This window comes from Scyliorhinus torazame, chromosome 4, assembly GCF_047496885.1.
Source record: "Scyliorhinus torazame isolate Kashiwa2021f chromosome 4, sScyTor2.1, whole genome shotgun sequence".
Taxonomy (NCBI): domain Eukaryota; kingdom Metazoa; phylum Chordata; class Chondrichthyes; order Carcharhiniformes; family Scyliorhinidae; genus Scyliorhinus; species Scyliorhinus torazame.
The window spans coordinates 113,849,977-113,875,897 of NC_092710.1; the positions used below are offsets into that span (position 1 = coordinate 113,849,977).

General features: G+C 50.7%; 1 protein-coding gene across 4 annotated transcripts in view; it reads right to left on the reverse strand.

Moving 5' to 3' along the window:
- The window catches only part of b3galnt2 (beta-1,3-N-acetylgalactosaminyltransferase 2), a 44,172-nt gene extending 19,047 nt beyond the window's left edge, over positions 1–25,125 (reverse strand). For 3 of the 4 annotated variants that reach the window (XM_072498503.1, XM_072498504.1, XM_072498501.1), the window contains exons 1-3: positions 24,918–25,125; positions 19,526–19,643; positions 9,968–10,068 (exon numbers count right to left, since the gene is read on the reverse strand). In XM_072498503.1, coding sequence (XP_072354604.1) covers positions 9,968–10,068; positions 19,526–19,643; positions 24,918–25,026 — 328 coding nt within the window. In that variant the 5' untranslated portion in view covers positions 25,027–25,125. Of the gene's footprint in view, positions 1–9,967; positions 10,069–19,525; positions 19,644–21,311; positions 21,422–24,917 lie in introns of all 4 variants that reach the window. The other variant, XM_072498502.1, reaches the window with a different exon arrangement.
- Positions 25,126–25,921: the final 796 nt, after the last annotated feature.

Genomic DNA, 25,921 nt, shown 5'->3' on the forward strand with positions numbered 1-25,921 from the left:
CACCTGTTCGGGTACACAGAGCGAGAATTCAGAATGTCCAATTAACCTAACAAGCACGTCGTTCGGGACTAGTGGGAGGAAACCGGAGCACCCGGAGGAAACCCACACAGACACAGGGTGAACATGCAGACTCCGCACAGACAGTGACCCAAGCAGGAATTGAACCCGGGACCCTGGCACTGTGAAGCAACAGTGCTAACCACTGTGCTACCGTGCCGTCCTCAACTGTTACTGGACTAGTAATCCAGAAACTCAGAGTAATGCTCTGGGGTCCCAGGTTCAAATCCCGCCACTGCAGATGGTGAAATTTGAATTAAATAAAAATTTGTGATGACCATGAAACCAGTGTTGATTGTCGTAAAAACCCACCTGGTTCACTAATCCTTTAGCGAAGGCAAATTCCTTCCTTACCTGTCTGGTCTACATGTGACTCAGACCCACAGCAATGTGTCTGACTCTTAACTGCCCCTCAAGTTAATTAGGGATGGGCAATAAATGATGGCACAGCCTGTGACGCCCACGTCCATTGAACGATTTTTAAAAAATTCAGTCTGCTTCTACCTCCCTTTCAAGAAGCACATTCTGGATTGTAACAATTTGCTTGTGTCAAAAAAATTCTCATCTCCCACCCGGGGACACAGGAAATGGGCTTCCCCTGACTCTGTACTTGCTTAATAACAGTTAGATCGCTAACATTTTTCCAGTTTCTTTTTTAAAAACTTTTTTTATTCCACAAAATTTTCAATTTTGAGATACGGAATAGTCAATCAAATCGATACAACTTTTATAAAAACATCCCTACACCCAACCCCACCTAACCCGTATTTACCCAGAAACCTCCCCACCCCAGTAACCCCCCTCTCCTCCTCCAAACCACCCTCCCTAATTGCTGACGACAAACAGCTCTGGTTGGGGATGAATGTCAGCCACCGAGAGTAAAACCCCACCTCAAATCCCATTATGGAGTACTTGATCGTTTTCAAATGCAGGAATTCCAATAAATCCCCCAACGATGCTGAAGCCTTAGGTAGCGCCAATGCCCTCCATCCAAGCAAGACTCGCCTCCGAGCTATTAGAGAAGCGAAGGCTAAGACATCAGCCCTCTTCCCCTCCAGCAGCCCAGGCAAGACCAACACTCCAAAGATCACCACCATTGGGCACGGCTCCTCTCTAACTCCCAACATTTCCGACATTGTATCGAAGAAGGAAGCCCAGAGCTTAACTAACTTGGGGCAAGATCAAAATATATGAGAGTGGTTCGACAGTCCCCTCAAACAACGCTCACATCTGTCCTCTACACCTGTGAAGAAGCCCTGTGCACCATTTTGTAAAATAAATTTTGAGTACCCAATCAATTTTTTCCAATTAAGGGGCAATTTAGTGTGGCTAACACACCTACCCTGCACATCTTTGGGTTGTGGGGGCGAAACCCATGCAAGCACGGGGAGAATGTGCAAACTCCACACGGACAGTGACCCAGTGCCGGGATCGAACCTGGGGCCTCGGTACCGTGAGGCTGCAATAACCACTACGCCACCGTGCTGCCCTCCCTATGCATCATTTTAAACTGTATCAAACTCACCTGGCACATGAAGATGTGAAATTGACTTAATGCATAACCTCGCTCCACACACACGTCCTCCAAAACCAAACCCAACTCTTCCTCCCATTTCCCCTTTACTTCCTCCAGCAAAGCCTTCTCCATCGCCAGCATCTGTCCATTTATGTCTCATATCCTCTCTTCCCCTATCTCGCCGAGAGATAACACCTTATCCATAAGTGAAGGTAAAAAGAGAGTTCCTTACGCACAAAGTTTCACACCTGCAAATATCTAAAAACATTCTCTCCCAGTAGTTGGAACTTCTCCGTCAGCTCCTCCAGCCCAGCAACCTACCCTCCACGAGGATATTCCTAAATCTCTCAGCCCCCTCCCTCTCCCAGGTCTTACATGGCAAATCCATTACAACCTATGGTTCCCACAGATCAGCGCCAGCAGCGAATTAGACCCTAATTTAAAGTGCTGTCTGAATTGATACCATATTCTCAGAGAGGCTCCCACTGGGCTCGCAGAGAATCTGGCCGGAGAGAACGGAAGAGGAGCAGTAACAAGTGCCCTCAAACTCAAACCTTTACAAGAAACCTCCTCCATCCGTCCCCTTAACGACCCCAGATCCTTAAACCACCCCGCAACTTTCTCAATGTTTGCCGCCCAGTGATAATATATCAAATTAGGTAATGCCAACTCCCCGACTGCCCATCCCTCTGCAGGAAAACCCTTCAAACCCGCCCAAACATGAGAGACAAAATTAACTTGGTGATCCTACTAAAGAAATGATGTGGAGATGCCGGCGTTGGACTGGGGTGAGCACAGTAAGAAGTCTTACAACACCAGGTTGAAGTCCAACAGGTTTGTTTCAAATCACTAGCTTTCGGAGCACTGCTCCTTCCTCAGGTGCCTTCAGTACTTCCCAGAACACGGAAGGTGAGACCACCTCATTCTTGCTAATATCCACATAATTTCCAATCGCGGAAGCTATCCTCTCACAAACCTCTTGTCTGCGAGCAACACTGGACCCAATCTCCAAAGGGATCGCTGAGCACAGCCCGTCTCCAACCACATAGTGTGGGGTGTGATCTGATATTACAATCGCTGAGTACCCCGCCCCCACAACCCCGGGCAGTAACGACTTCCCCACCACAAAGAAATCAATACAGAAGTAGACCCTATGCACAAGCAAAAAGAAAGAGAACTCCTTCTCCCTCGGGTGTCTAAATCTACAGCCCTCCCCCCTCCACCCCACCCCAATCTGTTCCATAATCACTAGCAGTTCCTTTGCCATCTGATGTGGTAAAGGATTGGAGGCTTGACCTATCCAGCCTAGGGTCTAACACGCAATTAAAGTGTCCCCCCAATAACTAACTGATGCTCGGGGATGGCCACCAGCACCTTCATGAAGTCCGTGTCGTCCCAATTCGGCGCATAAACATCCACTAAATCATCGCAACATTGTTTGCCAACAACGCACTCCAACAACGCACTCACTATCACATATGTCCCTCCTGATACCACCAAAATATTAGCCACTGAAAAGGTTACACTCCTATTGATTAGCACCCCAGTTCCCCTTGTCCTCGCATCAAAACTTGAGTGAAACACTTGCCCCACCCACCCTTTCCACAGTCTTGTCTGGTCCCAAACTCTCAGATGTGTCTCCTTTTTAAAAATATTTAATGTACCCAATTCATATTTTTGCCAATTGAGGGGCAGTTTAGTGTGGCCGATCCACCTACCCTGCAGGGCTTTGGGGGTGAGACCCACGCAGACATGGGGAGAATGTGCAAATTTCACATGGATAGTGACTCGGAGCCAGGACCGAACCCGAGTCCTCAGCACCGTGAGGCAGCAGTCCTTTTTTCAAAAAAATAATTTTTATTAAAGGTTTTCATAAAATATCAATAACAAAATGAGAAAAAAAAAGGAACCCAACAGGGTTAAGTACAAAACACAATCTAGAAAAGCAACCCCCCCCCCCCGGTACATGAATAATAAATTAACATAAACACCCCGACTTAAGACAACAGGTATATACACCCCCTCAGACCCTTCAGTGTAAATAACAAAAACAATAATAAAGTAACTCCCCCGGAGCTGCTGCTGCCATTGACCAATGTCTATCGTCTGCCAGGAAGTCTAAGAACGGTTGCCACCGCCTAAAGAACCCTTGTACCGACCCTCTCAAGGCGAATTTCACCCTCTCCAATTTAATGAACCCTGCCATATCGCTGATCCAGGATTCCACGCTTGGGGGCCTTGCATCTTTCCACTGAAGAAGAATCCTTCGCCGGGCTACCAGGGACTCAAAAGCCAGAATTCCGGCCTCTTCCGCCTCCTGCACTCCCGGCTCCTCTGCCACCCCAAATATTGCGAGCCCCCAGCCCGGTTTGACCCTGGATCCTACCACCTTCGACACCGTCCTCGCTACGCCCTTCCAAAATTCCTCCAGTGCTGGGCATGCCCAGAACATATGGGTGTGATTTGCTGGGCTCCCTGAGCACCTAACACACCTGTCCTCACCCCCACCCTCACCCTTGTCCCGGTGATGTGTGCCCTGTGCAGCACCTTAAACTGTATGAGGCTGAGCCTCGCGCACGATGAGGAAGAGTTCACCCTCCCCAGGGCATCTGCCCATGTCCCTTCCTCAATTTCCTCTTCCAACTCCTCCTCCCACTTACCTTTTACCTCCACCACCGAGGCCTCCTCCTCCTCCTGCATCCCCTGGTAAGTTTCCGAGATCTCCCCCCCCCCCCCCCCCCCCCCGAGAGCACCCTGTCCTGTACTGTGTGTGGCAGCAGCCACGGGAATTCCACCACCTGCCGTCTGGCAAGCGCCCTTATCTGTAAGTACCTGAAGGTGTTCCCTGGGGGAGCCCGTACTTCTCCTCCAGCTCACCCAGACTCGCGAACATCCCGTCCACAAACAGGTCCCCCAACGTTCATATCCCTGCCATGTGCCACCCCGAAAACCCTCCACCTGTTCTTCTTGGGGCGAAATGGTGGTTCCCCCGTAATGGGGTCCACGCCGAGGCCCTAACTTCCCCCCTGTGCTGCCTCCACTGTCCCCAAATTTTGAGGGCAGCCACCACCACCGGGCTCGTGCTTTACCTCCTTGGAGGGAGTGGCAGCGGCGCCGTTGCCAGCGCCCCCAGACTCGTACCCATACAAGACGCCGTCTCCAGCCTCTTCCATGCAGCCCCGTCCCTCTCCATCACCCACTTGTGCACCATCGTCGCATTGGCGGCCCAGTAGTACCCACAGAGGTTGTGCAGTGCCAGTCCCCCCCGATCTCTACTCCGCTCCAGGAACACCCTTCTCACCCTCGGAGTCCCTCGCGCCCACACAAACCCCATTATACTCCTGTTAACCCGCCTGAAAAAAGCCTTCGGGATAAACACGGGGAGGCACTGGAACAGGAACAAAAACCTTGGGAGCACCGTCATTTTGATTGACTGCACCCTACCCGCCAAGGACAGCGGCAACGCGTCCCACCTCTTGAACTCCTCCTCCATTTGCTCCACCAGCCTTGTAAAATTAAGCCTATGCAGGGCCCCCCAGCTCCTGGCCACCTGGACCCCCAAATACCTGAAGCTCCTCTCCGCCTTTTTTAGTGGGAGCTCGCCAATCCCCCTTTCCTGGTCCCCTGGATGAACTACGAACAGCTCGCTCGTCCCCATGTTGAGCTTGTACCCCGAAAATTACCTAAGAATCCTCATTACCTCCAGCATTCCTCCCACCGGGTCCGCCACATACAGCAGCAGGTTGTCCGCATAAAGCAACACCCTATGCTCCTCCCCACCCCGCACCAACCCCCTGCAGTTCCTTGACTCCCTCAGTGCCATAGCCAGGGGTTCAATCGCCAGTGCGAAGAGCAGGGGGGACAAGGGACACCCCTGTCTCGTCCCTCGGGGGTGCAATCGAAAGTACTCGGACCTCCTCCTGTTTGTGGCCACACTCGCCATCGGGACCTCATGCAACAGCCTAACCCACCTGACAAACCCTTCCCCAAACCCGAACCTCTTCAGCACCTCCCACAGGTACCCCCACTCTACCCTATCGAAGGCTTTCTCAGCGTCCATCGCCACCACTATCTCCGCCTCCCCCTCCCTCGCCGGCATCATGATCACATTCAAAAGCCTCCGCACATTCGCGTTCAACTGTCTCCCCTTCACAAACCCCGTCTGGTCTTCATGGATGATCTGCGGCACACAATCCTCAATCCTGACCTTCGCCAGCACCTTGGCATCTACATTTAGCAAGGAAATCGGTCTGTAAGACCCACACTGCAGTGGATCCTTGTCCCGCTTCAGGATCAAGGAGATCAGTGCCCGGGACATCGTCGGGGGCAAGGCCCCCCCCTCCCTTGCCTCATTAAAGGTCCTGACTAACAGCAGGCCCAACAGGTCCATATATTTTTGATTGAATTCAACCGGTATACCATCCGGCCCTGGTGCCTTCCCCGTCTGCATGCTTCCTATCCCTTTGATCAGCTCCTCCAGCCCAATCGGGGCCCCCAATCCCGCCACCAGTCCCTCTTCCACCTTTGGAAACCTCAATTGGTCCAGGAAGCGGCCCATCCCTCCCTCCTCCCGTGGGGGCTCGGATCGGTACAATTCCTCGTACAAGTCCCTGAAGACCCCATTGATGCCAACCCCACTCCGCACCACACTCCTCCCCAGTCCTTAACTCCCCCGATCTCCCTAGCTGCGTCCCGCTTCCAAAGCTGATGCGCCAGCATCCGGCTTGCCTTTTCCCCATACTCGTAGACCGCCCCCTTGGCCTTCCTCCACTGCACCTCCGCCTTCCTGGTGGTCACCAGGTCGAATTCGGCCTGGAGGCTACGCCTCTTCCTCAACAATCCTTCCTCGGGCTCCTCCGCATACCTCCGGTCTACCCTCACCATCTCCCCCACCAGCCTCTCCCTCTCCCCCGACTCCCTCCCCTCCTTGTGGGCCCTAATGGAGATCAGCTCTCCCCTCACCACCACCTTCAGTGCCTCCCATACCATCTCCACTCGGACCTCCCCGTTGTCGTTGGTCTCCAAATACATCTCGATACTACCTCGGACCCGCTCGCTCACCTCCTCGTCCGCCAGCAGCCCACTTCCAAGCGCCACAGTGGGCGCTGGTCCTTCTCCTCCCCATCTCCAAGTCTACCCAATGCGGGGCGTGGTCCGAAATGGCTATTACCGAATACTCAGTATCCTCTACTCTCGCTATCAACGCCCTACTTAAGATGAAAAAGTCGATTCGGGAATAAGCCTTATGGACATGTGAGAAGAATGAAAATTCCCTAGCCCCCGGCCTTGCAAATCTCCAAGGGTCCACCCCTCCCATCTGGTCCATAAACCCCCTCAGCACTCTAGCCGCCGCCGGCTTCCTACCCGTCCTAGACCTGGAGCGATCCAGTGCCGGATCCAGCACCGTGTTAAAGTCTCCCCCCATTATCAGGCCCCCCACTTCCAAGTCTGGGATCCGACCCAACATACGCCGCATAAAACCCGCATCGTCCCAGTTCGGGGCATACACATTGACCAGTACCACCCTCTCTCCCTGCAACTTACCACTTACCATTATGTACCTACCGCCATTATCTGCCACAATGCTCGATGCCTCGAATAACACCTTCTTTCCCACCAAGATCGCCACCGCTCGATTTTTGGCATCCAGCCCCGAGTGAAACACCTGACCTACCCACCCTTTCCTCAGTCTTACCTGGTCTGCCACCTTCAGGTGTGTCTCCTGAATCATAACCACATCCGCCTTGAGTCCCTTCAGGTGCGCGAACATGTGGGCCCGCTTAACCGGCCCATTCAGTCCCCTTACATTCTAGGTTATCAGCTGGATCACGGGGCTACCCACTCCCCCTCCGACTAGCCATGACACCTCCTCGGCCAGCCACGCGCCCGCACCCCACACCCGGCCCGTTCCCCACAGCGGCATACCCCCGTCTCGACCCCCCCCCCACTCGCTCCAGCTCCTCCTTGATCATAGCAGCAGCAACTCGATTCCCCCCCCACCCAACCCCCTAAACCGCACCCCCCCCCCCCCCCCCCCCCGACTAGGACCCATTCTAGCTGATTTACTCCCCCCATTGCACTTCCGCAAGTCAGCTGACTCCTGCTGACCCCGGCCACTCCCGCCTCCCCTTCGACTCCTCCCATTGTGTGGCACACCCTCCTCTCCCGTCCCTATCCATAGGCTCTCCCCCTCCCCCTTCCGTTCTAAGCGCGGGAAACAACCCTCGCTTCCCCGCCCCCTCCAGTCTTCAGCACGGTAAAATGTCAGCGCTTTCCACCTACCAGGCCCCGCCACCTGACACAGCTCCTTTTACAGGCCCGGTCCCCTCACCCCTGACTCGGGCCTCCTCCTCCCCCGCGGGGCCCCATCTCACCGCCGTCCAGCCCCCCTGTTCCGTTTACCTACCCCCCTCCAAGAGCCCCCCCGACCAACCCAACCAAAACAGTGCCCAACCCGCCCCAGCCACCCTCACCGACGCGAAAGAGAAAAACACAGAGAAAAAGAAACCCGGAGCAATACAAAGGCCCCCCCCTCGAAACAAAAATAAACATAACATATCAACCGCAGTCGCCAATCGCCCATCCCGACCCTCAATCTGTGTCCAACGTCTCGGCCTGAACAAAGGCCCATGCCTCCTCCAGAGACTCAAAATAATGGTGCCGGTCCTTGTAGGTCACCCACAGTCGCGCCGGCTGCAACATGCCAAACTACACCCCCTTCCTGTGCAGCACCGCCTTCACTCGATTGTACCCGGTCCTCCTCTTCGCCACCTCCGCACTCCAGTCCTGGTACATTCGGACCTCTGCGTTCTCCCACCTGCTGCTCCTCTCCTTCTTGGCCCACCTGAGCACACACACCCGATCGACAAACCGATGGAACCTCACTAGCACCGCCCGCAGAGGCTCGTTAGCCTTGGGTCTCCTCGCCAGCACTCTATGGGCACCTTCCAGCTCCAGGGGCCCCTGGAAGGACCCCACTCCCATCAGCGAGTTCAACATGGTAACCACATAGGCCCCCCACGTCCGGCCCCTCCGGGAGGCCCAGAATACGCAGATTCTTCCGCTTCGACCGATTCTCCATCTCCTCGAACCGCTCCTGCCACTTCTTGTGGAGCGCCTCGTGCGCCTCCACCTTTACCGCCAGGCCTAAGATCTCGCCCTCATTGTCAGAGATCTTTTGTCGAGCCTCGCGGATCGCCACCCCCTGGGCCGTCTGTGTCTCCAGCAGCTTATCAATAGAAGCCTTCATCGGCTCTCGCAGGTCCGTTTTAATCTCTCTGAAGCAGCGCTGAATACCCTCCTGTTGCTCCTCCGCCCACTGCATCCACGTTGCCTGGTCTCCGCCCGCCGCCATTTTGTCCTTCTTCCCTCGCATCTTCTTCGGGTCCACCACCACCTTTTATGTCGCCCCGCTCCTAGTTGAAGCCATATACTGACGGGGAATTTTTATAGACTCCTTCCCACACCGGGAAACGTCGAAAAAGTTCCGTTGGGGGCCCTGAAAAGAGCCCAAAAGTCCGTTTTTGCGGGAGCCGCCGAATGTGCGACTTAGCTCCGCATAGCCGCAACCGGAAACGTGAGACAGCAGTCTTAACCACTGTGCCATCCCTCAGATGTGTCTCCTGCAAGAAAACCACAACCGCCTTCAAACTCTTTATATGAGAAAACACACTTGACCTTTTAACTGGCCCATTTACCCTCTCATGTTTCATGTAACTAGCCTGATTGGGGGTCTATGATCAGCATATCTCCCACAAGGAAGTCCGCCAAGACCCCAACTTGCATCGGCTCCAGGCCCGCCCTGAAGACTGCCGTCGCTCCCCTCAAACCAGTACATAAACCAAGAAAACCCTGTCGTCAGCAACCTGCTCCTCCCCCCTCACAACCCCTCCCCCTCCTCCTGAGCCCCAAACAAATTACGTTTCTCGAATTTCAATAAGAACCTGAATCTTTAACTCTGTAGAACTCTTTACAGATGCTTCCTTCTCTGCTCAGTATTTCTAGATTTTTATTTCTTAGAAATGGCATTGCCAGAGTGGTATTATCACTGAACTACTAATCCAGAGACCCAGGGTAATGCTCTGGGGACCTGGGTTCAAATCCCACAAATTTCAATTCAATAAAGCTTTAATGATAACCACAAAACCATTGTTGTAAAAACCCATCTGGTTCACTGATGCCCTTTCGGGAAAGAATCTGATGTCCATACCTGGCCCGGCCTACATGTGACTTCAGACCCACAGTCATGTGGTTGACTCTATATGCCGAGCAAGCTGCTCAGCTTAGAAGGAATTAGGGATGGGAAATCAATGCTGGCTTAACCAACACCACACTTGTCCAATGAATTTAAAAAACCATGAACACAGCAATTCAATAATCTCCAGCAAGCCTGACCTGGCTTTGTAAAGTTGAGCAGTTGACAGGAGTAGGGATCCTCTCTGTCCTCGTCAGGAATGTCACAGCCATAAGTTCCAATTATAAACTTGGGAAGGACACTGCAAATAAAAAGAGAGGGAGGGAAAATGTTGCATTTTCTATAGCGTCTTTCATGACAGTGGTCATTGTTGTATTGCAAATTTGTAAAAAGCTCACCTCATGTTTTTTGGGATGTTGGCTGAGAATGTTGGCCAGGACTCCCCTGCTCTTCTTTAAAATAATGCTGTGACTGTGCCATTTACATTTACCCAAGCATGCAGATGGAACCTTGGTTTAACGTTTCATCTGAAAGATGTTACTTCCAACAGTGTAATACTCCCTCAGTACTGCTCTGGGAGCATGTTCTCTGGATAACATGTTCATAAATCTCTAGAATGGGAATTGAACCCATGAACTTCTGGTTCGGTGGTATGATTGTCCAGTTAAGGAAGCACAGACACAGAGCACAGGGCTGTTACGATCGACCCAGGGCTCTAGAAGTGGTGGTGGTGGGGGGAGCATTGATCCAGGGCACCAGGTGGGGGATTTAGGGCAACGGAGGGGAGAAGGAATGGACCCAAGGCACCAGAGCACCATAAACCCAGGGCACTGCGGGAGGGGGAATAGACTCCGGGCATTGGCTGGGTGAGTAGGGAGAGGTAAGACCCGGTAGCAAGGTGGGGCAGTGGTTAGCATTGCTGCCTCACAGCTCCAGGGACCCGGGTTCAATTCCAACCTCAGGTTACTGTGTGTGTGGAGTTTGCACTTTCCCCCCGTGTCTGTGTGGGTTCCCTCCGGGTGCTCTGGTTTCCTTCCACAGTCCAAAGATATGCAGGTTAGGTGGATTTCCAATGTTAAATTGCCCCTTAGTGTCCAAAAGGTTAGGTGGGGTTACTGGGTTATAGGGATAGGGTGGAAGCATGGACTTAAGTAGGGTGCTCTTTCTGAGGGCTGATGCAGACTCGATGGGCTGAATGGCCTCCTTCTGTCATGTAAATTCCATGATTATCTCTGATTATCTACCCTGGGTGCCAGGGGAGGTGTGATAGATCCAAAGCAATATAGGGGAGTGGGGGAATACAACCAGGGTACCGGGGGGGAAGGGGGGGGGGGGGGAGGGGGGGAATAGATCCAGGGTGACATTTATCAGACTCACCATCAAATTTAACAATTTCAGATCTTAGCCAGTAGGGACTGGTTCTGCTGTTGTTCTGTAGACAGCTAAATTACATACATAACACTTTTCACAGAAGAAAGCCATTCGGCCCACCGTTGTCTGTGCAGGATCTCTGAAGATGCGATTCACCTTGTACGAATCCGCCGCCTTCTCCAGAGAGCCCTGCACATTTTTCCTTTTCAGATAATAATCCAATTCCCTCTCGATTGAACTTGCCTCCATTACACACTCAGGCAATGCATTCCTAACCACTCGCTGTGTTTATTTTGCCAATTATGTTAAATCTGCGCCTCCTCATTCTCGATCCTTCCACCAATGGGAACAGTTTTTCCCTATCTAGACACCTCATGATTTTGAATACCTCCATCAAAGCTCCTCTCAATCTTCTCTTCAAAAATATGTCCCAACCTCTCCAATCTATCATCTCATCTTTCATGAAGTGCAGCAGCCAGAACTGAACCTTTTATATTCAGCCTGGTTCTTGGTTATATCATCCACCTGACATCTGTCATAAGCTTTTTCATCTTAATCCTTATATCTTTTATTATCTAAGGTGCTCTGAATTTTCGTTCCCTCCTGTTCTCCTTTGTGGGGATATACCTTGACTGTGCCAGAACACTCTCTACTTTGATGGCAGCTCATTGTTCAGTCACAGTTCTGCCAATCAACCTTTGACCAGTGGGAGGCAGTCAAAAATAAGATTTTACTGGCAGTGTAGACATGTCCCCACAAAGAAAAAGGCTGGTACTGCCAAATCTTGAGCCCCCTGGTTATCCAGAAACATGCAGAGTAAGGTCAAGTAGAAAAAGAAAGCTTATGACAGATGCAAATAGTTCAATACTGTTCAAAGCCTAGAGGAGTACAGAAGATACAGGGGTGAAGTAAAAAAGAAAATTAGGAAAGCAAAGAACCAATGCAAAAAAATATTGGCAGGTAATATGTTTTACAGGGTGGCGGGCAGCACGATGGCGCAGTGGTTAGCACTGCTGCCTCACGGCGCCGAGGACCCGGATTAGATCATGGCCCAGGTCACTGTCCGTGTGGAGTTTGCACATTCTCCCCATGTCTGCGTGGGCCTCACCCCCACAACCTAAAGATGTGCAGGGCAGGTGAATTGGCCATGTCAAGTTGCCCCTTAATTGGAAAAAAAAAGAATTGGGTACTCTAAATTTTCAAAAAAGAGTAAGGAACGAGTATGGTCTATCAGAGATACACACTAACTTATCCATTAATGCGAAAGATGTGGGCTGGGTTCTCAATAAGTTCTTTGTCTCTGTCTTCATGAAAGAGAGAGATAATGCAAATAGTTAAAGAGAAGTGTGAAATATTAGATGCAATAAACATGAGAGGAAGTATTGGAGGGACTGACATCCTTTTTAAAAAAAAAATATTTTATTAAAGTTTTCAAACACAATTTTTCACCCTTACAAATCAACAAAAACGGTAACACAATAACTAATAGATAACATTGTTTAAGTAAAGTAGTGAACTAACAAAATAACAAGAAATGGTGCTCCCCCCACCCCAACTAGAACAAAAACAAGTTGACCCCCCCCTTCCCTGCCTCCCTCCCGCCCCCCTCCCTGCCTCCCCCCCCCCTCTTTCTGGGCTGCTGCAGGCTATCTATTTTCCCCTAACGTTCCGCTAGATAGTCAAGGAACGGTTGCCACCGCCTGGAGAACCCCTGAGCCGATCCTCTCAGCGCAAACTTCATCCGTTCCAGTTTTATGAACCCTGCCATATCATTTATCCAGGCCTCCACGCCGGGGGGTTTCGCTTCCTTCCACATGAGTAAAATCCTTCGCCGGGCTACCAGGGTCGCAAAGGCCACAATATTGGCCTCTTTCACCTCCTGCACTCCCGGCTCATCCGCTACCCCAAATATAGCTAACCCCCAGCCTGGCTTGACCCGGACCTTCACCACCTTCGAGATCACTCTTGCCACTCCCCTCCAATACTCCTCCAGTGCCGGACACGACCAAAACATGTGTGTGGTTCGCCGGGCTTCCCCCGCACCTGTCCTCCACTCCGAAGAACCAGCTCAACCTCGCTCCCGTTATATGTGCTCGATGTAGCACCTTAAATTGGATCAGGCTAAGCCTGGCACATGAGGAAGAGGAATTTACCCTACTTAGGGCATCAGCCCACAAGCCCTCCTCAATCTCCTCCCCGAGCTCTTCTTCCCATTTTCCTTTCAGCTCTTCTACCAGCTCCTCCCCCTCTTCTCTCATCTCCCGGTATATTTCGGACACTTTGCCCTCCCCGACCCACACCCCCGAAAGCATTCTATCCTGGATCCCCTGTGTCGGGAGCAGCGGAAATTCCCTCACCTGTTGTCTTGTGAACGCCCTCACCTGCATATACCTAAAGATATTCCCCGGAGGCAGCTTATACTTTTCCTCTAGCGCTCCCAAGCTCGCAAACGTCCCATCTATAAATAAGTCTCCCACTCTCCTAATTCCTGCCCGGTGCCAGCTCTGGAACCCTCCGTCCAGCCTTCCTGGGGCAAACCTATGGTTGTTCCTGATCGGGGACCGAGGCTCCCAATACACCCTTCTATCGCCTCCATTGCCCCCAGATACTTAATGTTGCCACCACCACTGGGTTTGTGGTAAACATTTTCGGGGAGAGCGGCAGTGGCGCCGTCACCAGCGCTTTTAAGCTCGTTCCTTTACAGGACGCCATCTCCAGCCTCTTCCACGCCTCCCCCTCTCCCTCTATCATCCACTTGCGGATCATCGCCACATTGGCGGCCCAGTAGTAGTCACCTAAATTTGGCAACGCCAGTCCCCCTCTGTCCCTGCTACGTTGCAGGAACCCCCTCCTTACCCTCGGGGCCTTCCCTGCCCACACGAAGCTCATAATGCTCCTATCTATTTTCTTAAAAAAGGCCTTAGTGAACAAGATGGGGAGGCATTGAAACACAAATAGAAGCCTCGGGAGGACCATCATCTTAATCGCCTGCACTCTGCTCGCCAGTGACAGCGGCAGCATATCCCACCTTTTGAAATCCTCTTCCATTTGCTCCACCAGCCGAGTCAGATTGAGTCTGTGTAAAGTTCCCCAGCTCCTGGCTATCTGAATCCCCAGGTATCGGAAGTTTCTTTCCGCCCTCCTTAGCGGCAGGCCATCTATCCCTCTACTCTGGTCCCCAGGGTGTATTACGAAAAGCTCACTCTTCCCCATGTTAAGCCTATATCCCGAAAAGTCTCCAAACTCCCTCAATATCTGCATAACCTCTGTCATCCCCCCCACTGGATCCGCCACATACAGCAGTAGGTCATCTGCGTAGAGTGACACTCGGTGTTCCTCTCCCCCTCTAACCACCCCCCTCCATTTCATAGAGTCTCTCAGCGCTATGGCCAGTGGTTCAATTGCCAACGCGAACAGTAATGGGGACAGAGGGCACCCCTGCCTTGTTCCTCTATGTAACCGAAAATACTCCGATCTTTGACGATTTGTAACTACACTTGCCACTGGGGCCCCATAGAGGAGTTTAACCCAGCTGACAAACCCCTCCCGAACCCAAACCCCCTCAGCACCTCCCATAAATACTCCCACTCCACCCTTTCAAATGCCTTCTCTGCAAGCATTGCTGCCACTATCTCTGCCTCTCCCTCTGCTGGGGGCATCATTATCACCCCCAATAGCCGTCGCACGTTGACATTCAATTGTCTCCCCTTTACAAACCCTGTCTGCTCTTCGTGCACCACCCCCGGGACACAATCCTCTATCCTCATTGTCAGCACTTTTTCCAGCAACTTGGCGTCCACATTCAGGAGCGCGATAGGCCTATAAGACCCGCATTGCAGCGGATCTTTATCTCGCTTCAGGATTAATGATATCGTCGCCTCCGACATTGTCGGGGGTAGAATCCCCCCTTCTCTGGCCTCGTTAAAGGTTCTTGCCAGCAGCGGGGCCAACAAGTCCACGCACTTCCTATAAAATTCCACCGGGAACCCGTCTGGTCCCAGGGCCTTCCCTGCTTGCATGTTCCCCAGCCCTTTAGTCACCTCGTCCACCCCAATTGGCGCCCCCAGACCTGCCACCTCCTGCTCCTCCACCTTCGGGAACCTTAGTTGATCCAGAAACTGCTGCATCCCCTCTTTTCCCTCCGGGGGTTGGGACCTATATAACCTCTCATAAAAGGTCTTAAAACACCTCATTTACCTTCCCTACACTCCGCACCGTAGTTCATGTTTCATCCCTAACTCCCCCTATTTCCCTCGCAGCTGTCCTCTTACGAAGCTGGTGGGCCAGCAGCCGACTCGCCTTTTCCCCGTACTCGTATCTCATCCCCTGTGCCTTCCTCCACTGTGCCTCTGCCTTCCCTGTGGTCAGCAGGTCAAACTCCGTCTGGAGTCTTTGCCTCTCCCTATATAGTCCTTCGTCCGGGGCCTCCGCATATCTTTTATCCACACTCAAAATCTCATCCAGTAATCTCGCCCTCTCTTTGGCCTCTGTTTTCCCCTTGTAAGCCCTGATGGAGATCAACTCTCCCCTCACCACCGCCTTCAGCGCTTCCAATACTACCCCCACTTGGACCTCCCCATCATCATTGGCCTCCAGGTACCTTTCGATACATTCCAGCACCCTTCCACAGACTCCCTCATCCGCCAATAATCCCACATCCAGTCGCCAGAGTGGGCGCTGTTCCCTCTCCTCTCCTAGTTCCAGATCCACCCAGTGCGGGGCATGGTCTGAAACAGCTATGGCCGAGTACTCCGTTCCTTCCACCGTCAAAATCAGTGACCTACCCAAAACAAAGAAATCTATCCGGGAGTATACCTTATGGACATGGGAGAAAAAGGAGAACTCTTTGGCCAGCAGCCTAGCAAATCTCCACGGATCCACTCCCCCCATTTGGTCCATAAACCCTCTAAGCACCTTGGCCGCTGCCGGCCTTCTTCCGGTCCTGGATCTAGATCTATCTAATCCTGGGTCCAGCACGGTATTGAAGTCCCCCCCCATTACCATGTTTCCTACCTCCAGATCCGGGATACTTCCCAGCATCCGCTTCATAAATCCCGCATCGTCCCAGTTCGGGGCATATACATTTACCAGCACGACCTCCATTCCCTGCAATCTACCACTCACCATCACATATCTGCCACCGCTGTCCACCACTATATTCCTAGCCTCGAACGACACCCGTTTCCCCACCAATATAGCCACCCCTCTATTCTTTGCGTCCAGCCCTGAGTGGAACACCTGTCCCACCCATCCTTTCCTTAACCTAACCTGATCCGCCACCTTCAGATGCGTCTCCTGAAGCATGGCCACGTCTGCCTTCAGTCCTTTTAAGTGCACGAACCCTCGGGCCCTCTTAATCGGCCCATTTAGGCTTCTCACGTTCCACGTGATCAGCCGGATTGGCCCCCCCCCCCCCCCCCCCCCGTCGACTAGCCATCACCCACTCTGGGCCAGTCCCACGTCCAGGTCCCGCGCACCCACCAGTCCCCCAGGCGGCGCATTCCCACCCCGACCACCTCTTCTCTTACCAGCTCCCTCTCGATCCCAGCAGCAGCAACCCAGTTATCCCCCCCCCGCTAGATCCCCATCTAGCATGGTTACTCCCCCCATATTGTTTCCGAAAGTCAGCTGACTTCAATTGACCCCGGCTTCTCCCGCTCTCTCCTTGACCCCCCCCATGTGTGGAACTCCCATCTTCCTTGCGCCTGTCTTCCCGCCATCATCTCTCTAGCGCGGGAAAAGACCAGCGCTTTCCTAGAACCGTCCCGCCCCCTATGGCGCAGCTCCCCCTACAGCCCCGTTCCCATTCCCCATCTATGTCCCTTTTTTCCCCACCGGCGCCCACATTTCTCAGTGTCCCCCCCCGTCAAAGATCGTCCCGATACAGTGAACCTCCCTTTCCCCAATTACATCTCTATCCAACAACATTGTCGTTTCCTCCCCAACATCAGTCCCTCAGTTCTGGTCCAGTTTCTCTTTTTGGATGAAGGTCCATGCTTCTTCCGACGTTTCAAAATAATAGTGTCTATCGTGGTACGTGACCCATAATCGCGCCGGCTGCAGCATCCCAAACTTTACTTTCTTCTAATGCAGCACCTCCTTGGCTCGATTGAAACTCGCTCTCCTTCTCGCCACCTCCGCACTCAAGTCCTGATACACTTGTATCACTGCATTCTCCCATCTGCTACTTCGTACCTTCTTGGCCCAGCTCAAAACAACCTCTCGGTCATTGAAGCGGTGAAATCTCACGACCATCGCCCTTGGTGGTTCTCCAGCCTTTGGTCTCCTCGCAGGGACCCGGTGAGCCCCTTCCACCTCCAAGGGGCCCGAGGGGGCCTCAGCTCCCATTAGCGAATGTAGCATCGTGCTCACATAAGCCCCGCCGTCAGCTCCCTCCACTCCCTCGGGGAGACCCAGGATCCGAAGGTTCTTTCTCCTTGATCTATTTTCCAGGACTTCAATTCTTTCGATGCACTTCTTATGTAGCGCCTCGTGCGTCTCCATTTTGACCGCTAGGCCCAGGATCTCATCCTCGTTTTCAGTTACCTTCTCCTTCACCACACGGAGCTCTATCGCCCGGGCCTTTTGTGTTTCTATGAGCCCATCGATTGCCAGCAACATGGGGGCCAGCACCTCCTTTTTTAACTCCTCCACACACCTTCTGAGGAATTCATCCTGATCTGGTCCCCATGTCGCCCGGCCTCCCTCCGACGCCTTCTTGCTTCCTTCTTTTCTCTCCTCTGCCGCTGCCCTCGAGGATCCTTCATGATCTGGCCACCGCCACCGATCTTTTTCCTGCGGCAACCGGAAGCGGGGACTGACATCCTTGAAGGTGGATAAAACACCATGGTTGGATGGATTGTATCCTGGGTTGTTACAGTAAACCAGGGAGGAAATAGCAGATGCACTGAGGATTATTTTCCAATCCTCGCTAGACACAGGCGCGGTACCAGAGAATTGGATGTCAGCAAGCTTGTACCATTATTTTAAAAAGATGTGACGGATAGGCCAGAATATTATAGGCCAGTCATTCTGACTTCAGTTATTGGGATCAATTCTGTGAGACAGGATAAACTGTCACTTAGAAAGACATGGATTGATCAGGGGTAGTCAGCATTCTGTGTTAGGGGGAGATTGTGTCTTACTAATATAATCAAGCTTTCTGAGGAAGTGACAAGGAGGATTGATGAGGGTAGTGCAGTGGATGTTTTCTACATGGATTTTAGTAAGGTACCACATGGCAGACTGGTCAGAAAAGTTAAATCCCATGGGATACAGAGGAAGATGACGCGTTGGATCCAAAATTGGCTTATCGACAAGAACCAAAGGTTGATGGTTGATGGATGCTTTTGTGAGTGGAAAGTGTTTTGCAGTGGTATTCCATAGGGCTCAATGTTGGGAGCCTTACCATTTGTTGCATAAATGAATGATCTGGACTTAGCTACGGCAGGTATGATTGGGAAATTGTAGATGACACAGAAATTTGGCCGTGTTGAGAAGAGGATAGCTGTCTACTCCAGAATGATATCAATGGTTTGGGTGAGTAGGCGAAAAGTGGCAAATGGAATTCAATCCAGAGAAGTGTGAGGGGAAACAGCATTGAGAATATTGAGAGGGGTTGAGGAAGTGAGAGAACGTGAAGTGCATGTTCACAGATCCCCGAAGGTAGCAGGACAGGTGGGCAAAGTGGTTAAGAAAGCTTATGGAATGCTTTCCTTTATTGGATGAGTTACTGAATACAAAAGCAAGAGGGTAATGATAGAACTGAATAAAACGCTGGTTAGGCCACAGCTGGAATTCTGTGTATGTTCTGGTCACATAATTGCTCCAGACAACAGAAGAGATTTACAAGAATACTGCCAGGACTTGAAAATTGTAGCTATGAGGAAAGGCTAGGGTTGGTTTCTTTAGAACAAGAGAGGCTGAGAGGAGCCTTAATTGAGGTGTACAAAATTATGAAGGGCCTAGATAGGGTAGACAGGAAAGACCTACTCGCCCTAGATTACCATGGAGGATAGATTTACGATGAATGGCAGAAAGATTAGAGGGGACACGAGGAAAGAGGGTGGTGGGCATCCAGAATTCACTGTCCGAATTGGTGGTGGAGGCTGAAATGCTCAACTTGTTTAAAAGGCACCTGGATCTGCACTTCAAGTGGCTACGGCTGGAAAATGGGAATAAAAGGAGCCGCTAGTTCCTTATTTCCCTTTTTTTTGACCAGTGCAGGAAAGATGGACTGAATGGCCTCTTTCTGCACCATAACCTTTCTATGGTTCCACGATTCTAAGAGGCATTCTCACATCATTGTGTACTCTTCTAGGCTACTTTCTTTAATTTAAAAACTCTTCAAAAAGAAAAGTTAAACACTCTAATAACCTCTTACTCACCGCTGGTTTAGATGCTGTAGATGCCCCAGCCAAGTTTTCCTGAGTGCATTGCGCAACTCATGATGATGTCGAGCTGACAGTACACCTATCACAATATCGTACTGATCTGCTGTCCACTCTTGAAAAAGAAAGTCAACATTCAGGAGAAGCAATACAAAGAAAGGACCGGCATTTATATAGCACCTTTCATGACATTATGATATTCCAAAGCACTCTACAGCCAATTAAGTACTTTTGAGAATTCCTCTGACTTCTTTAAATAGTACCATTGATTCTCATGTCCACTGAGAGGGCAGGTGGGGCCTTGGTGTAATGTTTTGTTCAAAAGATGGCACCTTTAACAGTGCCTCCCTCCCTCAGTGCTGCACTGAAAGTCAGCCTGGATTATGGCCTCACATCTATAGTGTAGGTAGGACTTGTACCACAACTTTTGTATCAACCTTAAATCAGCAGTACTTTGTAAATTAGAAGTTTTCCCCCCAAAATATACTTTAATCATAAAATTTATAAAGGTACATTACACAACAGTTCGCAAAGTGCAAAACAGATGTTTCTTCCAATTACAATATCTTGCACTCTGAGGTGCCGCACTACACTTACAATTACAGGATATATTTCTACCACTCATTTCATATCAAACATACAGCTTGAGGGGTTTTTGCACTGTTTCCAGCCCCTCAGTATCTATGAGCCTTACACAGTGGCCTTTCAGGCGGCTGCCCAAAGCTTGTATGCACTTTGGCAGAGGCTCTGTGTAATAAAAGACCATTTCCTCAGAAAACAGCAGAAAACATCAGTGTACTCAGCAGTGTTTGTTTGATCAGCAAAATACCAAAAGTCTCACTTACAAAGAGTGTCCATGAACCGCAGCATTTCTTCAGAAAAAGTGTGGTTTGGAGGACAGTTAAATTAGATAAATAACAAAGAGTCATCGGACTCGATGTTAGCTCTTTCCTCTCTCTACAGATGCTGCCAGTCCTGCTGAGATTTTCCAGCATTTTCTCTTTCGTCTCAATATTTTCAGATGACTTACCCAGTTTCAAACAGACGTTGAAACATATCACTTCTCAAACAGAGAATTACAAATCTTTTTATGTTGGGAAGGGGTGCTTCTCTTTTTCCAATGAAAGGAGCTCACCTGCCCTTTGCACAGTATTTTCTTTCCTTTTCCTTCCACTATTGCTTCTGTTCCATCTACCACCCCTGGCTAAGTGGAGCTGTCCCTCAATGTTGTTCTGAAACCAGTAAGTGGACATCTCACTGTGGGCAGCTCACTGTGGTTTGCTCTAGTTTACCAATGCTGCCATTTCTCACATGACACCCCAGCCGAAATTGTAAACTCAATGTGAACAAAGACATGAACCCATGCCCCATTGCTCAGGGCCAGTTCGGTACAAACTGTAACTCACTCCACTGCTAGTCCAAAAAAAGGAAAGCTATCCTTTATACTCAGAGGTACGCGGAAGGCCGATGACTTACAAAGAACTTTACAGCAAGGAAGCCGGCCATTCTGCCCAATTGATCCATGTTAGTGTTTACACTCCCCACAAGTCCTTTTCATCACATCCCATCAAAAGAGCCTTCTAGTCCTTTATCCCTCATGTACTTATCTTGCTTACCCTTAAATGTTTTACTGAGATTTCATTTATATAATGACAGTTTCATAATCCCTGAAAAGGATGTGGGTAATGCAACCGACTAGTGTGTGATACTTAATCTCTCATTTACTCTTCAATTGTTCTCAAATTATCTTCTCTCCTGATTCATACTCTCCTACTCTTCCTACCTTTCCTCAATCTCTCCATTTCTGATTGGTACGCCTTCCTTGAATTTTAGTGGTGTATACAATTTGAATATGGCAGTGAAGTTGTTCAACTCTTCAGCATTTTCTAATGACTATAAGGAGAAACAGAATGGTGAAGAAAGTAAAACACAAAACAAGGTAATTGTTTTATCCTCTTCCCACCTCAGTGAGCATTACTGCCTTGTTAGAATAGAATTTACAGTGCAGAAGGAGGCCATTCAGCCCATCGAGTCTGCACCGGCTCTTGGAAAGAGCACCCTACCCAAGGTCAACACTTGCACCCTATCCCCATAACCCAGTAACCCCACCCAACACTAAGAGCAATTTTGGACACTAAGGGCAATTTATCATGGCCAATCCACCTAACCTGCACATCTTTGGACTGTGGGAGGAAACCGGAGCACCCGGAGGAAACCCATGCACACACGGGGAGGATGTGCAGACAGTGACCCAAGCCGGAATCGAACCAGGGACCCTGGAGCTGTGAAGCAATTGTGCTATCCACAATGCTACCGTGCTGCCAAATCATCTGGCTACGTTTGACGCATTACAACTTGAATTTTTATGAATTAAAGTGAAAGATTTATGACATATCTTAAATACTACATGACAGTCCTGCCGGTGCCGTTCACCCTTGGTCTCTGCTGGCGGGAACTGTGCGGGAATGCGGTGTGTGGGGGGCGGGGGGCTCCTTCACCGGGGGGGGGCCTCCGATGGGGTCTGGCCCGCAAATGGGGCCCACCGATCGGCGGGCCGGTCTCTCCCCCCCCCGGGCCTACCTCCTTCCGCGTCTGGCCCCAGAGCCCCGGCACCATGTTGGTGAGAGGCCGGCGCACGTAAGAAGTTCCCCGCGCATGCGCAGGATGGTGCAGCCCAACTGCGCATGTGCAGGAATAAGCTGCCCCAACTGCGCATGCGCGAGTTGGCGCTGCGCCCTTTTGGCGCCGCGTAAGGAGGCTGGAGCGGCATGAACCGCTCCAGCGCCGTGCTGGCCCCCTGTGGGGACCAGAACAGGTCGTGCTAGGGCCCTGTTCGCGCCGTCGTGAAATGCGACAGCGTTCACGACGGCGCGGGCACTTAGTCCCGGGAGCGGAGAATCCCGCCCAATAAATTCTCTGCTAGGTATGAGGGTTTAAGTCATGTCCATCACAGTTAATACCAAAAATACACAGCCAAATCTACTCTGGTCTCTTGCTCATCACAAAATATTTGGTTGTCAAGAATGCATAAAGGTCTCCCAGTATTCAAGAGATAATCTGTTCAGTGGGACAAACTATCTCAATGCCCTAAAAGAGTCTAAGTTGTTGACAGACTTGTGGCAACAATTCCAAGATCTTTCACAAGGATGTCATAGAATCCCTACAGTGCAGAAAGAGGCCTTTCAGCCCATTGAGTCTGCACCGACCCTCCGAAAGAGCACCCTACCTAGATCCACTCTCCCACCTAACCTTTGGACAATAAGGAGGCACATTTAGCATGGCCAATCATCCAACCTACACATCTTTGGACTGTGGGAGGAATCTGGAGCACCAGCAGGAAACACACACAGCCACGGTGAGAACATGCAAACTCCACACAGTCACCCAAGGCCAGAATTGAACCCAGGTCCCTGGTACTGAGGCAGCAGTGCTAACCACTGGGATGGGAGACATTAATATATGACACTACACCCTTATATTTTTATCATATTGAAGAAAAACTAGTCTATGTCAATTTTTCACATGTGCCTCCTCCCACACCCCTTTACCTCAATTTCCTTTATATTCGTTCAGGGGATGTGGGCATGGTTGGCTGGGCCAGCATTTTGTGTCTTTCCCTGAGTGGCATTACTCCATTTCAGGGGCAGTTAAGAGTCAAACACATTGCTATGGGTCTCAAGAAGGCCAGACCAGGTAAAGATGGCAAATTTCCTTCCCTAAAGGACATTAGTGAACAAGATGGGTTTTTACAACAATTGTTTCATGGTCATCATTAGACTTCTAAATTCCAGATTTTTATTGAATTAAATTTCACCATTTGCCATGGTGGGATTCGAACCCGGTTCCCAGAGCATTACCCTCGGTCTCTGGATTACTAGTCCAGTGACAATACTACTACCCCACCGTCTCCCCTCGTGCTCACTCTCTGTGCTATTTACCACAACTTCTCCAGTGGTAGCGAGTACCATAGTCCCACTACTCGCTGGATAAGGATGTTTCTCCTGAATTCCCTCCTGGATTAGTGATGGTTATTAGTGACAATTTTCTATTGATGGTCCTTTGGTTTTGGGACTTTCCCACAAGTACATCTTTCTTTTTCATAAGTGCCATTCAACTTTCCTGTGCTTCTCCTTGGATATATTGTAATCGTAGGCTGCACTTTGTTTAAATTGCCCTCCTGCAAGGGCAGCACAGTGACGCAGTGGTTAGCTCTTCTGCCTCACGGCACTGAGGTCCCAGGTGCAATCCTGGTTCTGGATCATTGTCCGTGTGGAGTTTGCACATTCTCCCTGTGTTTGCGTGGGGTTCGCACCCACAACCCAAAAGATGTGCAGGGTAAGTGGATTGGCCAAACTAAATTGCCTCTTAATTAGAAAAAATGAATTGGGCACTCTAATTTTTTTTTTTTAAATTGTCCTCCTGCTGACATGGACTCTTGCTGGTTGTGTGAAAAGAGGTGTGTTTACCTCATGCTCTCGCATCTCCCCATTACTCTCCAGAGGAATTGCTTGAGTTATGGAAGAATTAGGAACAATAATTTTCTTTCACAAGAGTTTCTAGACAGTTCCTTAGCTACAATCAATCCTAATATTCCACTAATTTGTTCTCCCCTCTTCCGAGGGCAGGGACCACTGATGTACTGGGCCAGCATACTGGGGAAACTTTCCTGTTCTTCTGTGAATCGTGTCATCGCTCATATTAGGGCCAACAGCCGTGGTTTAACGTGCTGTTTGAAAGATGGCACCTCTGACGATGCAGTGCTCCCTCAGTATTGCACTGGGAGTATCAGCCTAGATTATTGGCTCAAGGCTCAGGAATGGGGCCTTCTAACTCAGTGGTGAGAGCAACACTGCTGACGCTTCTAGGAATCTTCAATTGATAAACTTGAAAGACTAACTCACGAACAGTTCCCACCCTATATTCCATCCCTTTTTCTTCAGAGGGAGATTTTCAAATCCAGTATGCTTTCATTAGGAAAAAACAAACAAATGGCGAGGAGCAAGGTAGAATGCCTATTTGCTTAATATCGTTCAATCTGTTAAAAGACATATAGCGAGCAATGATTGCCAACGGGAGACAAGTGAGCACCCACAAGGCAGTGACCGACCACGTGCTTTGCAGCATGAAAGGTGTTGCTCCAGCTGTCAAACGAAGGCGCACGCGCAATAAAGCGGCGAGTCTGGGGCGCAGCACCAGCAGTGACATGACCAGGCTTGACGTCGTGGTAATACCGCGCACGCGCGGTGCGACGGCAGATAGGGGGCGGGGCTTCCGCAGCGATGTCACGGTCACGGTCACGGTCACGTTCACGTACACCCCCCCCCCCCCCCAAAGCCAGCAGCCGCGCGGGGAACAAGGCGGGTATTTGCCGGTTAAATTTCGCCATTACCTGGCAACAGGACCAGGCGGCCGGTGCTGCAGTCAGGCCGCAGACCAAAAGGGACAATAATGGCGAGGACGCAAAAGCAGGCCGCCGCCAGCACAGTCACGTTCCGCATCGATTGTCACGGAAGCGCCGCTTCTAACCGGTCCCCCTGCCGGTTAACGGCCAATCGTCGCCTCCTCCTGTTACCGCAGCCCTCCCACTTCCTCCGAGGGCTGACCCGCTGCCACGCACTGCGCAGCCGTGCCTGCCCAGGGGCACTCTGGGAGTTGTAGTCCGCCGGCCGGCGCCGTCAAGTCTCCAGCGTAATGACGTTGGATGCTGCGGGGAAGGACGCAGGAGGGTCGAGCAGGTATGTTTCCAATATGGGAATTAAAAGGTGCAATTCATTTGGTATGCTTGTGGCAGCAATGTTTCAGTGGCTAACACTTTCGTATAGATCAGAAGGTTTGTGGGTTCAAGCACTGCTTCAGAATCTTGAGCACAAATCTAGTCTAACACTCCAGTGGATTGGATTTGTAAGTATTTTCCTGCGAGCAGCTCAACAGATCATTAAGTACATGGCCAAGTTAAATTGCCTCTTAATTAGAAAAAATGAATTGGGCACTCTTAAATTTTTTTTAAAATTGCCTCCTGCTGACATGGACTCTTGCTGGTTGTGTGAAGAGTTGTCTCCCTGATGCTGGATTACGAGGAGAGGTTGAGTAGACTGGGACTGTACTGGTTGGAATTTAGAAGGATGAGGGGGGGGGGGGGGGGATCTTATAGAAACATATAAGATTATGAAGGGAATAGATAGGATAGATGCGGGCAGGTTGTTTCCACTGGCGGGTGAAAGCAGAACGAGGGGGCAAAGCCTCAAAATAAGGGGAAGTAGATTGGGGACTGAGTTTAGGAGGAACTTTTTCACCCAAAGGGTTGTGAATCTATGGAATTCCTTGCCCAGTGAAGCAGTAGAGGCTCCTTCATTAAATGTTTTTAAGATAAAGATAGATAGTTTTTTGAAGAAT